The sequence below is a fragment of the Syzygium oleosum genome, unplaced genomic scaffold (genome assembly GCF_021117445.2).
Source record: "Syzygium oleosum isolate NSW1041296 unplaced genomic scaffold, Sole_v2.1 Sole_v2.03, whole genome shotgun sequence".
Taxonomy (NCBI): Eukaryota; Viridiplantae; Streptophyta; class Magnoliopsida; order Myrtales; family Myrtaceae; genus Syzygium; species Syzygium oleosum.
This window is the reverse complement of record NW_026607487.1, coordinates 6,271,172-6,286,355: the sequence shown is the minus strand read 5'-3', so window position 1 is coordinate 6,286,355 and position 15,184 is coordinate 6,271,172. Positions and strand designations below refer to the sequence as shown.

Below are 15,184 nucleotides of genomic sequence, written 5' to 3'. Positions count from 1 at the left end.
TGAGCATCTTTGGAGATTCAAAAGAATTTGCTCGTGGGACTTGTGTAAAAATTTGGATTTGCTTATCGCCGAAAAATGATTCATAAATGATGAGTTAGAAAATCATTTCGCTCCTCATTCCGCCTCTGCTCTTTTTATTTTTTAAAGTCGATAATTAAGGGTAAACTCCCATGATCAAATTGATATTCAAGCCACAAGTCACCAAGTCAAGTGCCTCCTCATTTCAATCCTTTGTAGTATGTCAACTGCTGCTTGATAATCAAGTAAGTAAATGCTGTTTACCATGCAAAAAGAAAAAAAAAGAAAAAGAAAGATGAGAAGATCAATGAAAGAAAATGGTATACGGAAGAAACAGAGAACTATAAAATTCAGTGTTCAGGAATGTACAAGCAGTAATTTCTATCTCTAATAAGATAAAACAAGGATGAATCAAACACCAAAAGATCATCCTACATAACCTGAGTCATTCAATGTCATAATATAGAGTATTCAAGATTCCTTTCTCTAATCAGTGTCATCACTAGGATAACAGTTAAACTTCCCTTCCCTCTCACCAGACTCAATGAGCTTCGCGATGACTTCCCGCATCGTCGGGCGATCTGATGGAGACATGCTCGTGCAACGCAGAGCGATCTTCAAGATCATGATCATGTGAGATACGGTGCTCTCGTCCTGTAAGTCCACTCTCACATCAAGCACTCCGGGAGATAACGAGTGTTCTAGGATGTAATTTCGCACCCAAGTCACGAGGTCGCCACCTTGCTCCAGGGGTTGCACCGGTGTCCTTCCTGTCAGCAGCTCCATCAAGACGACTCCATAGCTGTAGATGTCGCACTTCTCGGAAACTTTCATGGTATATGCATACTCTGCCATTTCAAGGTCAAGAACATTATGAGAGTCCTAGATCTGTCAAATGGATGGTGTTTTAGAATATAACTTGAAGGCAGATTGCTGATTCATAACCAAATTATTGCGTGTAATTCGACGGCTCGTTGATTTGGAATTAGATTTCTTTGAAGGCGGAGGGAGAGGGGGGGTGGTGGGGGTTCCTATTGATACTCACCAGGGGCGATGTAGCCATAAGAGCCTGCCACTGCGGACATAGATTTGGATTGCGGCATGTCGATAACCTTTGCCAATCCAAAATCTCCTACATGGGCTTCGAACTTATCGTCTAACAGGATGTTGTTTGATTTAATGTCCCGGTGGAAAATCCGAGGCACGCAGTCATGGTGCAGGTACGCAAGCCCCTCTGCGGCTCCAAGAGCAATAAAGAAACGCCTTGGCCAATCGAGATTGCAGGCTGACCCTTGGAGCGATTCCCCTAAGCTACCCCTTGCCATGTACTCGTAAAGGAGGAGATTCGAGCCCTGATGATAACAGAAGCCATATAGCTTCACGATATTCCGGTGCCTGATCTTCCCAAGAGTCAGTATTTCCGCATGGAAGCTGTTGTCCATGTTGTTTCCCTCTCTATTGGACGCTAACTTCTTGACAGCGATGGTTTTGCCGGTTGGCAACACCGCTCTATACACCGTCCCACAAGCTCCCCTCCCAATGACGAAGCTATCGCTGAAGTTATCGGTTGCCATGACCAAGTCTTGGAAAGTGAAACCTTCCTTTGGGGAGAAGTAAATGTCGGAGACTGGCGAAGAAACCGGTTTTTCTTGCAAAGGTGCAACAGTCTCAACTGGCCTTCTCATAAAAAACAGGACAACTAGGATTAAAATGAAAGAAATCCCACCAATCGCAGCTGCTACTATGGTGACAACTTTAGCTAATTTTGAACTTTGGCTGTTTGTTTCTGGGCGTAAAGAAGGTGAAGACAGAGAGGCATTGCAATTTCCGAGGGGTCCGCCGCACAGCCCTTCGTTCCCGAGAAAGCTACTCACAGGCATGGTATCGAGCAGCAACAAAGAAGGCAAAGGTCCGGATAAGACATTGCACGAGAAGTTGCAACCTAGTAAGCTTGAGAGACTCCTAAAGGAGCTGGGGATCGAACCGGTCAAGCGGTTATTGTTGAGCAGGAGGTACTCCAGGAGAACAAGATTCCCAAGCTCAGGTGGGATTTCCCCAGACAGGTTGTTGTAACTCAGATTTAGGGCAATCTGCAAGCTCGAGAGCGCTCCAAGCTCAGCCGGTATAGCCCCGGAGAACGAATTCCCCCCCATCTCTAGCTCGGTCAATCGGTTCAGGTTCCCAAGCATGACAGGTATGGTGCCCGAGAGCCTGTTATCGGAAAGCATGAGAAGCTCCAATTGGGAAAGGTTTCCGACCTCACTCGGCAAAGCACCCATGAAATTGTTACGGTTCAGATCAAGCCGTTGAAGCCTCCGGCACATGAAGATCTCGGGTGGAATCTGCCCGGTAAGCGAGTTTGACGAGACGTTGAAAGTCACCAGTTGAGAGAGATTACCAATCTCTCTCGGCAACTCAGACACAAAGTAATTATTGGAAAGGTGAAGCCTTTGCAGTGTTGTGCATTCACCAATTTGTGGAGGTATGGGACCACTGAACTTATTCTGATCCAATTCGATAGTAGAAAGGTTTACCAGGTTGCATAAATCTGGTGGAAGAGTGCCTTGGAAGTTATTTCCGACGAGCTGAAGCTGCACGAGGGACTTGCAGTTCGAGATTCCCCTAGGAATATTACCTGTGAGCATGTTCGACCCCAAGTTCAGCAAAATCAGATTGGAATTCATGCACAGATACCGGGGAATTTTCCCCGTCAACAAGTTCTCCGATAAGTCAACCACCCAGAGTTTGCTATAAACGCCAAGCCCCGGAGGAATGATGCCGCTCAGCCAGTTGTTGAAGAGTTGCAACCTGTAAAGCTCTGTCAGATACTGAAACCCCAAAGGGATGGGACCAGTAAGACTGTTGATGGACAGATCGAGCTTCGTTAGATTCTTCAAGTCAGCAAGCTCGTTGGGGATGTCACCTGTTAACTGATTCTGGAAAAGGTAGAGCAATTTCAACCCTGTAATACGCCCAAACTCAATCGGTATCTCCCCCGTCAGGAAATTCTCCGAGAAATCTATTTCTGTAGCTAAAGAAAGGTTGCCAATTTCTCTTGGTATCGTTCCGTTTAACTGGTTCCAGTATACATACAGCTTCTTCAGAAACATCAGGTTGCCAAGCTCTCTCGGTATTCCGCCCACAAGATTGTTCTTGTAAAGAGCAAGAGTCTCTAAACTTGTACAGTTTCCGAGCTCTTTAGGCACCACCCCAGAAAGCTGATTGTCCCAAAGAATCAAGTCAGTCAAGCTCTGGAGCATTCCGAGTTCCATTGGAATGTTTCCCGTTAACTTGTTCTGCGCTAGACCGAGAAGCTGTAAACTGTTGCATCCGCCCAATTCTGAAGGCAAACTTCCAGAAATTAAATTCTGTCCGGCACGGAAAGTCATCAGGCTCTTCAGATTCCCAAGAGTACGTGGCAGCGATCCTGTGATGTTGTTCGAGTATGCAACCAGTTCGGACAGCGAGGAAAGGTTTCCGAGCCCATCAGGAAAAGGCCCGGAAATCTTGTTGTTGCAGATGTTCAAGGATGTCAGACACCCCAGCCTGCACAATTCCGCTGGTATTTCGCCTTCAAACTGATTATTGTTCAATTTGATGACCTCGAGACCCGAACAGTTGCCTATTTCTCCCGGTATATTTCCGGACAACTTATTGAAAGAGAGATCAAGATAGGTCAAGCCAACCAGTTTGCCAATACTAGGAGATAAAGATCCGGAGAGATTCATCGAGCTCAAGTTGAGAGAGTACACGACTTGATCGTGGTAACTATACGTACAATTCACACCATTCCATCCACAAGGAGTTGGGTCATTAACATTCCAGCTAGTGAGATGATTGAATTGATCAATGAAGCTCTGTTTTATTTCTAAAAGGTATTGACCTTCCTCATCAAGCCCCAGAGACTGATCCAGAAAAGCAGCCACAACACAGTTAATGGCCAGAAACACCCATTTCAATCTCTCCATATTCCAAACCAGCACAATCACTCAACCATGAAAAAGTCCCCTCTATATGTTGCATTTAAAACAGGGTCAAATAGAACTCTTCCTCTCAAGCTTCTGTTCTTGAATATGATTCAGTTTCACATAAGCCAAGTGTCGAATGTCGAAGAAACTCGTACCCCAACTCGAAATGCAGACGCGACAAGAATGCAAATAAACAAAGTTCCCATCAAAGGATTGGATTTTGGGCGAAAAATATGAGGAAGAAGAAGAAGAAGAAGAAGAAGAAGGGCCTCACGTACCTCCTTTTTACCCCACGAGAGAAACCAAAAACCATGGAAAGGAGAATCTTTCTATTCTGGTTATCAGCAGAATATTTGACCAAAAGGAAAATCTTTTTAATCGAGAAGAGTCACGTAACGAATGCAAGTAAACGGCTTTACTATTCGCCAGTGGTCTTCCCTTCTACTTCAAAGTGCAATAAAGATGCAAAAACCCTTTTTGTGACTATTATCATCAAGAAAGCAGAAACATAGAAACCCAAGTGCTCAAAAAGTGAAAGTTTTTCTATGAGCTATAGATGAACACGAAGGATGGTAAACCTTTACAAGGTAGAGAGAGAGAGAGAGAGAGAGAGATAGTTATGGCCGACAAAGCATACTTTCAACCCTCACTCCATCTGTCAGGACAATGCACAGTATAATGCTTTGATAATACTGGAAGAGAGTCAGAGACCCGCCACGTTTCATTTCTATACAGGTCAATAAGAAAGTGAGTACAGCAGTGGTCAGTTTCTTAGGCTTCGCATAGCAATCATGGGCAGAAATAATTTTTTTTGAGTCAATGCCCAAAAATAATTTCTAAGCAGCAATTGGTAACTACCCAAAATTTTCATTCTTAGAATAGAAAAAGAACAGAAATACATTTGGTAATTACACAAATTTTTTTTTATTAATAATATTTTGAATTTTTTAATATTTCTTTTTTTTTCTTTCTTTCTCCTTCCTTTCTTAGCCATGGCCGGCCACCGGTGTTGGCGATTGGCCACAGGCCAAGGCTGGCGAGGGTGTTGCAGCCCTCGCTGCCGCCCTCGCCCTCGCCCTCGCCCTCGCCACCCAGGTCCGTCGTCACCCAGGCGACGGACCTAAGTGGCGACGGCGAGGTCGGCCTCGCCTTGGCTGGGCGAGGCCGTGAGCTGCCCTCACCCAAGTGGCGAGGGCCGTGACGCCCTCGTCGGCCCTGGCCTTTGGCCGGTCGCCGGCAGCCGGCGGCGATGGCTAGCGGGTGGCAGGGCCGAAGAACAAAAAAAAAAATCAAGAAGAATCAGTTCTGAAAAAATTGTTCCAGAATCAAGAAACTACTTTTTTTTATTCTTGATTCTGTTCCAAAACTGATTCTGGGCATAATTTTTTGCAAAATTGTGCCCGGGCACAAAAAATTTAACAAACGGATTTCTGTTCCCAAACTGATTCTAGGAACAAAAGAACATAATCAATCACTATTTGGCAAGTTGCCAAACAGACCCTTAGTCCTATTTTCCTGCTATAGCTTCGTTAATACCACAAAAAATTCCTATTTATCTAAAATTAATTTTTTAACCATAAAAATCGTAAATTAGTATTTTTATAATAAATTTACCCTCCGTTAAATTGGATTAATACCATAAAAAATCACAAATTGATAAACATGTGACAAATGGAGAGGTAAAACCCTAAATTGGTACGCTAGTCAACTATTACGTGTCATCCAACTTAGAAATTTGACGGTAAAATTTAATGAAAACTAATGAAAGGTAAATTTGTCAAATGTGTACTAATTTGGAGTTTTTTGTTGTCAAAAAATTAGTTTATAGTAAATTTATCACAAGTGTACCAGTTTAGGGTTTTTTGTGGTATTAACCCCATCAATATTCATCCCAGTTTAATGACGTGAAATTTACTCTTAAATAACAAGTTTCATATCTTGAAATACTTAATAATCTCACGAATCAAATTTTCCCCGCGTCAAAATTCCGGATAGAAAATAGGAGATTCAGAAAAGGCTTATCAAGTTCATATATTGATTGAGAAAGTAATACATATTACGAAAATAACCTACCTTAAAAAGATAAAAACAAGAAATTTCCATTTTTTAAAGCATGTTTTAGCAAGTTCTGAAAACGTACACCGGTGTCCAATCTCTAAAGTAATCCCCCTTGAAATAACAAATTCTAGTCATATGTATGATGACAATCAGTTCCATTGAGATCCAAGGTAGACTTGGACTTTGCCAACAGTTAATGCCAATGTACTTGGCAGGGTAGACTTCGACAGAAGTGGGTCAACGCTCAAGCAGGGGTGGTGGGTACGTTCAAAGTTTGACCGTACCTGTTGGAGCTTGTCTTAGACTGCGCATGATAATTTGCCAAACAGTGTTTGATTTTATTCTTTTGTTCCCAGAATCAATTTGAGAACAGAAATGCGTTTGTTTAATTTTTTGATTCTGGGCACAATTTTGTCAAAAATTGTTCCCAGAATCAGTTTTCAAGAATAAAAAAAAAGTAGCTTCTTGATTCTGGGAACAATTTTGAGAATCAATTTTTTTTTCTTCTTCATTTTCTTGGTTTTTAATGTAGCTTCTAATGTCCGGCCCGAGGACCGCCCTCGCCGGATCTGACGAGAATAAAATATTTTAATAAAAAATATTATTAATAAAAAATATTATTAAAATAAAAAAATATTTTACCGCCCATGGCCAGTGACCATGCCATGGCAAAAAAAAAAGAAAAAAATATATTTTTAATAAAAAATATTATTAATAAAAAAAATATTTTACCTGCCATGGCTGATGACTAGGCCATGGCAAAAAAAGAAAAACAATATATTTTTAATAAAAATATTATTAATAAAAAAATATTTTGCCGGCCATGGCCAGCAACCAGGCCATGGAAAAAAAATAAAAAAATATATTTTTAATAAAAATATTATTAATAAAAAAATATTTTACAGGCCATGACCGGTGATCAAGCCATGGCCAAAAAAAAGAAAAAAATATATTTTTAATATAAATATTTTAATAAAAAAATATTTTACCAGCCATGGCCGGCGATCAGGCCATGGCAAAAAAAAATAAAAATATATATTTTTAATAAAAATATTTTAATAAAAAATATTATTAATAAAAAAATATTTTACCGGCCATGGCCCAAAAAAATAAAAATGTATATTTTTAATAAAAATATTTTAATAAAAAATATTATTAATAAAAAAATATTTTACCGGCCATGGCCAAAAAAATAAAAATATTATTAATAAAAAATATTATTAATAAAAAAAATATTTTACCAGTCATGGCCGGCGACCAGGCCATGGCCATAAAAAAGAAAAAATACTTTTAATAAAAATATTATTAATAAAAAAGATTTTACCGGTCATGGCCAGCGAGCAGGCCATGGCCAAGAAGGAGGAAAAGAAAAAAAGAAAAGAAAAAAAAGAAAGAAATATTAAAATATTTAAAAATATTATTAATATAAAGAAATTTTGTGGCGTTACCAAATACATTTCTGTTCTTTTTCTATTCCAGGAATGGAATTTTGGGCCGTTAACAAACACCTTAAAATGCTCAGAATCAATTCTGGGTACAGAATAAAAAAGAATTATTTCTGAGCAGAATCTGTTTCCGGGCACAGAATCGTTGTCATGCGCAGCCTTTATCAATCTGTCAAGTGGGTTTCTGAAGACAAAGCTGGGTTCTGTTAGATGGATAACAATTTTGCAGTTCCAACCCGAGTAAGTCTTTAAATTGCTTCATCTTCCACCTCATTCGGACCTCAGGTTTCTAGAATGTAAGGCGAAAAGAGAGTATTCCCTCTTTTTGAGAAAGACGGATATATAAAAGAATTTGGAGATGTTAGGTGTGCAAAAATTAACACATTAAAATAAAGAACACTTTTGAAGCAAAGGTGGTGGGTTTGTTCAAAGTTGATTGTACCCATTGGAGCTTATCTTAATCAATCTCCCAAGTGGGTTTCTGAAGATGGAATTGGGTTTTGTCATATGGATAGCAATTATGCAGTTGAATAGCGTCGGGGGCACACTAATTTTAAGTTGTGACATTGGCAGGCCCAATTCCAAAAAAAACCTTCAACTTTACACTTTATCCCAAATATACCCTGAACTTTTTTTTGTCTCAAGAAAAATCACAAACTTTTATCTAAGTCCCAAATCCGCCCTCCCGTTAAAAATCCGTCCAATTAACGTCAGAAAAAAAAAAAAAAAATAGAGAATCGGCAGCTGCGGCCGTGGCCAAGCCTTCGCCGGTGGCCGCCGCCACAGCCGCCGGGAAGGAGCGGCGGCCCTCGCCTGGGCCTTCCCGAAGGCCGGCGACCCTCGCCCGGGCCTTCCCGAAGGCCGGCGACCCTCGCCGGCGGCTCGCTCGGGCCGGCCTTCTTCAAGAAGGCCCGGCGAGGGCCGGCGACCCCGCCGGCCCCAGCGAGCCGTCGGGCGAGGGCCCGCGGCCCCGATCTGGGCGAGGGTCGCGCCTCCCCCAGATCGGGGGCCGCGCGCCGCCGGCTGGCTCGCCCGGGGCCGGCGAGGGTCGCCGGCCTTCGAGAAGGCCCAAACGAGGGCCGACGACCCTCGCCGGACCCTCGGCTAGCCGCCGGCGAGGGCGCGCGGCCCCGATCTCGGCGCGAGGGTCGCGCCTCCCCAGATCGGGGGCGCGCGCTCGCGGCGGCTCGCCCTGGCCGGCGAGGGTCGCCGGCTTCGGGAAGGCCTGTGGCGAGGCCGCCGCTCCTTCCCGGCGGGCTGTGGCGGCGGCCACCGCGAAGGCTTGGCCACCGCCACACCGCCTGCCTCTGTTTTTTTTTTTTTTCCGACGTTAATTGGATGGATTTTTAACGGGAGGCAGATTTGGGACTTAGATAAAAGTTTGTGGTTTTTCTTGAGACAAAAAAAAGTTCAGGGTATATTTGGGACAAAGTGTAAAGTTGAGGGTTTTTTTTTGAATTGGGCCGACATTGGCATGATCAAGAGCTTGTTAAGTATAGATTTTCACGGTGCTTTTTTTTTTTAATATTATAAAGAGGTGTCGCAACTTTCGTAAGAGGTGTGGTAAGCTCTCTATACTTGCCATACTCTTTTAGGTTTGACAGCTTATTGTAACTTTTATGAAAACGAATGTACTAATAAATATTTAACTTACACTTACAACATGTTTAGTTGCAGTAATGGCTATTACATTACTGGCCCAATTATTGTAGTTTTTGCTTGCTGTGATAGTTATTTCAGTGTAATTTCCATTACAGCCATTGTCGTAACCATTATGGCAAAGCGGTAATAACTATTACATCGACTCCTGTGTCATTAGCCTTTACAGTTAGACTATTCCCAAAATATCTGTCTTTTTTTTTTCTCACTCACTATATCAATGTTGGATCATTTATAATAATTAAAGTATATTAATTACACCTAAATTCATTTGTAGTATTTATAACGATAACATCAACTGTACTTATCTTGACTCTAATAATATATTCTATGATTAAAAAATAGAATGTCACATAATAAATAAATAAATAATTTAATAGTATTTAGGTTATCTTGGTTATACATAATTATTTATTATGATCAAAGCCATTCATAACATAATATAGCATGATATTAGTTGCTCCCCATTAGGTCTGGTTATGTAAATTTTCATAACTTAAGAATATAGATTTAATGCTCAAATTGTAATATAATTATTATTTCGATCATACTGTTAATTATGGAATAAAGAAGGTTTACTTTTATATGATCACATATTATATGGTTAAATCTAATCATAAACCAATTATTAGATGATCGATAGAAATTTATATATTAAGTTGTGATATCTTGATAATTAATATATGAGTTATTACACTCATGATTCGCTATTAAATTCATAATTACTAAAATGTAATACTTATTGTAAACATAATCAGATGTACTTAATTAATTTTCAATTGTAACAATCAATAAATAAATAAATATATTTACATTTTGATTGACTATTAAAGTGATAATTATAATATTCTCTAACTCTGATTTTAGGATATTTTTTAAATTCTGTTAGCACATATTACATATTATAATAGGTATTACATTACTTAAACGGTTAAACCAAACAATGCAATAGATATTACAGTTTTATTACACCACAACATAATGACAATCACATTACGGTTTTATGCATAAGTAGAAACCTACATTCATTTATGAAATGACTGGAAGTCGACAAAAACGAGAATATATATTTTTGTCCTAGTCCTGTTTGTGGAAATTATTACCACTGTTTATTTATACACGAAATAAGATTTTAACAATATATTGGCTATTGCTTGCGGTTGGATTGCACAACTTGCCTGATCTAAACAAATTATGCCTACTGATTTTCTGCTTTTAAACCCTTCTAGTTGTAGAACCAGCCTTTGGAAATTATTCAAGCTCGGTCATAATCTTCCTCAAGTCCGTCCTGTCCCATGAATAAACTCTATGTTTACTTAAATTCCTTTTTAAGTCTAAGTATATCTACAATCTTGCCTTAGGTTTCCTGGTAGAGCGGTTGAAGAAAGTTGTAGAAATAAAAAAGCTTGGAAAAACAAACAAAAATTAGGAGTGGTAAATCTAGAGTTTTTATACAAATCTCAAAAGTTTCTGTAGAAAGCGAAAAGTTCAAGGTTTTTCTAGGGTATTTGGCCAATAAAAAAATTCCCGCCAAAAGAAATAAGTGAGAGGAAGAATCGTACGCATCTAGTGTGGAAGATAATTATTTTTGTGGCAATATAATGCAACTAAGGGATAGATAAACATGGATTCGACAATAATTTAGAATGAAACGGTTTGCTTTGACCGTTAAGAGCAGGTAACCTGTTCGTTGCCACAGTAAAGATTCACAAACAAGCATTCAGGTGCACACGGTCACAGGAACAACCATAGAAAGAAATCTCCTTTTTTGTATTCTATAAAATATACAAAAAGATGTCCGATGCATTGAAAAGATAAATAAAAAAAAATTGCTAACCTTAGGTGACATTGGAACTTGAAAATAACCCTGAGCGGTAAAGAGTTCAAAAAAAAAATAAACAAAAGTATAAGATAATGTGAAAAAATGACATAAAAATAGAAAAGTGTCCAGAAACACGCCTCAAACGATGAATTTTGAGGTCCCAAAGCCCTTTGCAAATGAGGTATCCGGTTTGGCCGAAGTGTAGTGCTCGAAGCGAGCTTTCTAGTTTGGTATCAATGGTTCCATAACTCGTCATGGATCAAAAGTTATAACTGTTTTCTAGCGCACTACACGGAATTGTTGTTCAGGAAATGTCTGCTAGATATGTGTTTATCCAAATGCTCCACAAAGCCATCTGCAACCGGGTGTCCGCGTCACAATATCACCCACTCAGGAAAGTAGCTAAGAGACTAGTTGATTACCAAATTCCCCTTAGCTTTCGTCACGGATGACGACCTCTTTTACATATCAAGGAAGTCCATTTCCCATAAAATTCCTCCTCTTACTTTATTATTTACCGGCGCGATATCACATGTTGCTTGTCTTTTACATCCATCTGTATTGTCATGATAATCTATGTGCATGTAGATCAAATTAGAAGCAATATAGATTAGAAAAAAGAAAAACCAGATAACTCCGGAGCTGCCCTTTAGTGTATTAGGACAGCGACTGTCACTACAAAAGGGGCCTCGATGTAGTTTATTCTCTTAAGGAACTCTCCAACGTTAGGAAAAATAATCACACATTCCTCAGTTTGGGATCCTTGGTGGCATTTGAGTCTCAAATTGCTCTACACTTCTCTTTTGGGTTCTTCATGAGAAATGTTTAATCATGGCAACTCAGACTACTATCATCCTTCGTCAGATGGAAGAAACCGCATGTACCTATATATATGCACACAAAATGAACAAAATTTTAATTCGTAAACTACTCTAACGAGTGAATTCGGGGTAACTTTAAATGCCCGCGTATAGTTTTTTTATTTATTTATCAGATTTGAGGTGTTCGTGTAAAAGTCTTGTTTCAAATTGAAAACGTTGTATCCATCTTCGTTTTGATCATAAGGTCGTTCTCCTGAATCATTTGGACCAAAGAAAAAGGAAACAGAATGTACTAGAAAGTCTGGCCACGGAAGTGAGAGAACAAGTCAAAAGATGACTTTGAATTGCACTCAAACCGACCCAAAGGATCTAGGAATGATTCATGCCTTGAAAATAAGAGTTGGATGAGTGGAGACCCACGAGTCGGAAGAGCCATCCACATTGCTTCCATGGACCCACGCATGTCATGGGATACAACTCCCCAAGGTGGATTCAGCTCCTTGTGTTAAATTATTGGTATTGTTGGTAGGAATCATTTGCTTTTCTTTTCCTTCATGGTCCTATTTTTTTTTATTTATAATCTCAGTTTGTTTTTCTCGGGTCGAAATTTTGCTGTGCGACAACTTGATTGTGTGGATTTGACTTTGTGGAATGAAGTTCATGATTCCTGGTTATGCAATCACATGTGATCCACAAAGGCTACAAGCCAACCACATGTTTTCATGTCTTAAGAGGCTGAGGGTGTCCAATTCCAAGACAATTTATGGTGCGCCTATGCCTCCATGTGTTGCGAATTGAACAATGGTGAAAAATGAGTAGGTTCTTGATAGGTACTTTAAATAATGTCTCATTTAGATGAATATTCATCTAGAAATTGTCCCGTCACATTATAATTCTGAGTCCTTAAAAGATTTTATCTCGATCTTCGTCCGAACCTTGGAATCACCGGGATATAAAATTTCCAAAGGATATTCCCTCTCCCCGAAGAAGATTACAAGGGGAATTGAGAGAGTGAGACGTGCAGGCACTGGCACATTAAAATAAAAAACACATCCATAAAGCCTACCTCACAGAATCAAGATAGGCCACTAATAAGCAATGTTTTTTTGACTCCTAAGGTTACTTCAAGAAATTCTATTGCAAAGCCTTGCTATGTTCGATTAGAAAAAGATCATTTGAGTTTTCAAAGTCGTTAATCAGACTACATGATTTCGAAGTGGTTTAGTTCTTGTCACTCCATCAAATATCCACAGAAAATATAATATATAGTTTGAGATGTCAAGTAGAGAAAGCTAATGTTGTCTTCAATTCAGATACAGTCAGTCAAGGGGGTAAACTCACTGTCTAATCCGCCAGTTCATCGTAATTTGTTTATGTGGTTTACTTGTCGGCCGAACTGATTGTTCTCAAAATGGGAAGAGAGGATAAGGACGCCATCTAACCATATAACATGACCACGGTCTTTTCTAGTTTAATGTATTCGAAAATGAGTCGGAAGCAACCGTAGAATCTCAATAAAGTCAAATGAATCAAGAACATGTCCGGGATATCGTTGAGCTTGGAAGAGAGAGAGAGAGAGAGAGAGAGAGAGAGAGAGAGAGAGAGAGAGATGTAATCTCCGCAAGAGGACAAATGTTATCATAAGACACGATGATGCATGTGTTTTGAGGTACTGAAAGATATGATATAGCCAAGTTGTGACGGGTATATTTCCTCTAGGACAACTCTTGAGATTATCTTTTAGGATTATAAGCTTTTTACTTGGGAGTAAAGCAATTCATTCCCATTACCAACCGAAATGGGAGTCTTAAAACTCTCTCTCTCTCTCTCTCTCTCTCTCTCTCTCTACAAGAGAATAACTACATACAGTCAGAAACATCGATGCTGAATACCTCTCCATTAGGCACGCTCATGATAGGGTGATCTTGCAAGAAGAAAAGTTAAAGAAATAGCGTTGTTCAGGCACCTTTCTGTGGCAGTGTTTCGAATGCGGACACGGTGTTCTCGAACTTGATTCGATGAAGGGGTGCACCGCTTTGCTTAATGGCACAAGCTGTTTTGTCTTCGAGTGGACACCGCGCTTTCAACATGGAGAACACATGATTGTTTAACCTCCTAGCTTTCTTCAGAGCTTCCAAGAGCGCCTCCCAACCCTGTTTAAAGATGAATACAAGCACATTAAAATATGAAACAGAAAAATGCAAGCCAAGTTTATTAGATTGATCAATACAGCACATCAAGTGCATTCCAACGCAGCGCTAGCATCTGGTCCAAACCCTGTTGAGCTGCTTTATGAAAGAAAAAGGAAGACAACCAATTGCTATCGCCTAATGTGAGAAGAAATTCAAAATATAGACTGCTTGCTTTACATGAGTCGTTATATGGCCTTATTTGCCACATACTACATGAAACCCTTGAATTTTCAGGTCGGAAGAGTCTCTTGAACTGTATTCTGGTCGGGGAAGATTTTATGACGAAATTTGGCCCATGTTTTACCTGCAGGGAAGGAGGATTCTTGTGCGCATGCGTAGGGGACACTCCCTCTACCTCGGCAACATTGAGGACCTGATATGAAAAATCAAATAGCTCGAAGTGCAGCTGCTGCCCAAGCAAGTACATGATGGTACAACCACCCCAGGCAACTGAATCCCCCAATACTTCATGGCTTGGTGATTGCATTTGAACAGACTCCTCCACATACCCCTATATTTGAAGAATTAAGAGAACATTCAGCATGAAGGTGGTTATTTAATATATCGATAGGTCTCCACATGAGCGAGTGTTTTGACTATACTTTCAGAGTACTAATTCCATAGAGACCTGGCCACCAACATAGCAGGAACAGCATTTGCCTTGATGTAGGAACATATTACAGCAAATCAAAAGAGGTAAACCTTTTCCAATATTGACCCATCCATTCAAGGTGGCCAACATCCACAAGGAAAAATTACTGAATGCTTCACTATCAAAATAACCAAAAAGTAGAATCCATCCCAAAAGAAGGAAACATTGGATTGACGATGTATCTATAGCCAAACAAATCTCCCACAGAACCCTGATGTATGAAATTGGATAGGCTTCTACAACCCATTAAGATCAAGATATTTTTGACTTTTAGTTGTTACAGAACAAACAGGAAAAGAATATGTTGACATCAACTTACAATTTGGAGGCCACTGTAGATGCGGTAGAAGTCCTTTGAGGTTGTAATGTCAATAAAACCTGTTTTGGGTGCAGCACTCCATTTACTGCAATATTTATCTAGCGCAGCACTTGTAAAAGCAAGGGCATACTCCAAGATACTTCCCATATTTATGTTAGCCTTGTACAGTAAATCTGCAATTAAAACGAGAAGTCAGTCATGCATCTGCAATGCCAATTAAACAGAAACTA

The 15,184-nt window shown here is 39.9% G+C and overlaps 2 protein-coding genes across 2 annotated transcripts in view; both read right to left on the bottom strand.

Moving 5' to 3' along the window:
- Positions 1-341: 341 nt before the first annotated feature.
- On the bottom strand, positions 342-4,642 carry LOC115692653 (probable leucine-rich repeat receptor-like protein kinase At5g63930). Its single transcript, XM_030619579.2, has 2 exons — positions 1,064-4,642; positions 342-866 (listed from the first exon to the last, which is right to left on the bottom strand). The coding sequence occupies exons 1-2, from the start codon at positions 3,984-3,986 to the stop codon at positions 505-507; spliced, it is 3,285 nt and encodes a 1,094-aa protein (XP_030475439.1). The 5' UTR covers positions 3,987-4,642; the 3' UTR covers positions 342-504.
- Positions 4,643-13,410: 8,768 nt separating this feature from the next.
- LOC115692627 (protein PIR) overlaps positions 13,411-15,184 on the bottom strand; it is a 32,015-nt gene continuing 30,241 nt past the window's right edge. The window contains exons 28-30 of the mRNA XM_056309359.1: positions 14,955-15,127; positions 14,288-14,494; positions 13,411-13,944 (exon numbers count right to left, since the gene is read on the bottom strand). Of these exons, the coding sequence (XP_056165334.1) occupies positions 13,750-13,944; positions 14,288-14,494; positions 14,955-15,127 (575 nt within the window). The 3' untranslated portion in view covers positions 13,411-13,749. The remainder of the gene's footprint in view (positions 13,945-14,287; positions 14,495-14,954; positions 15,128-15,184) is intronic.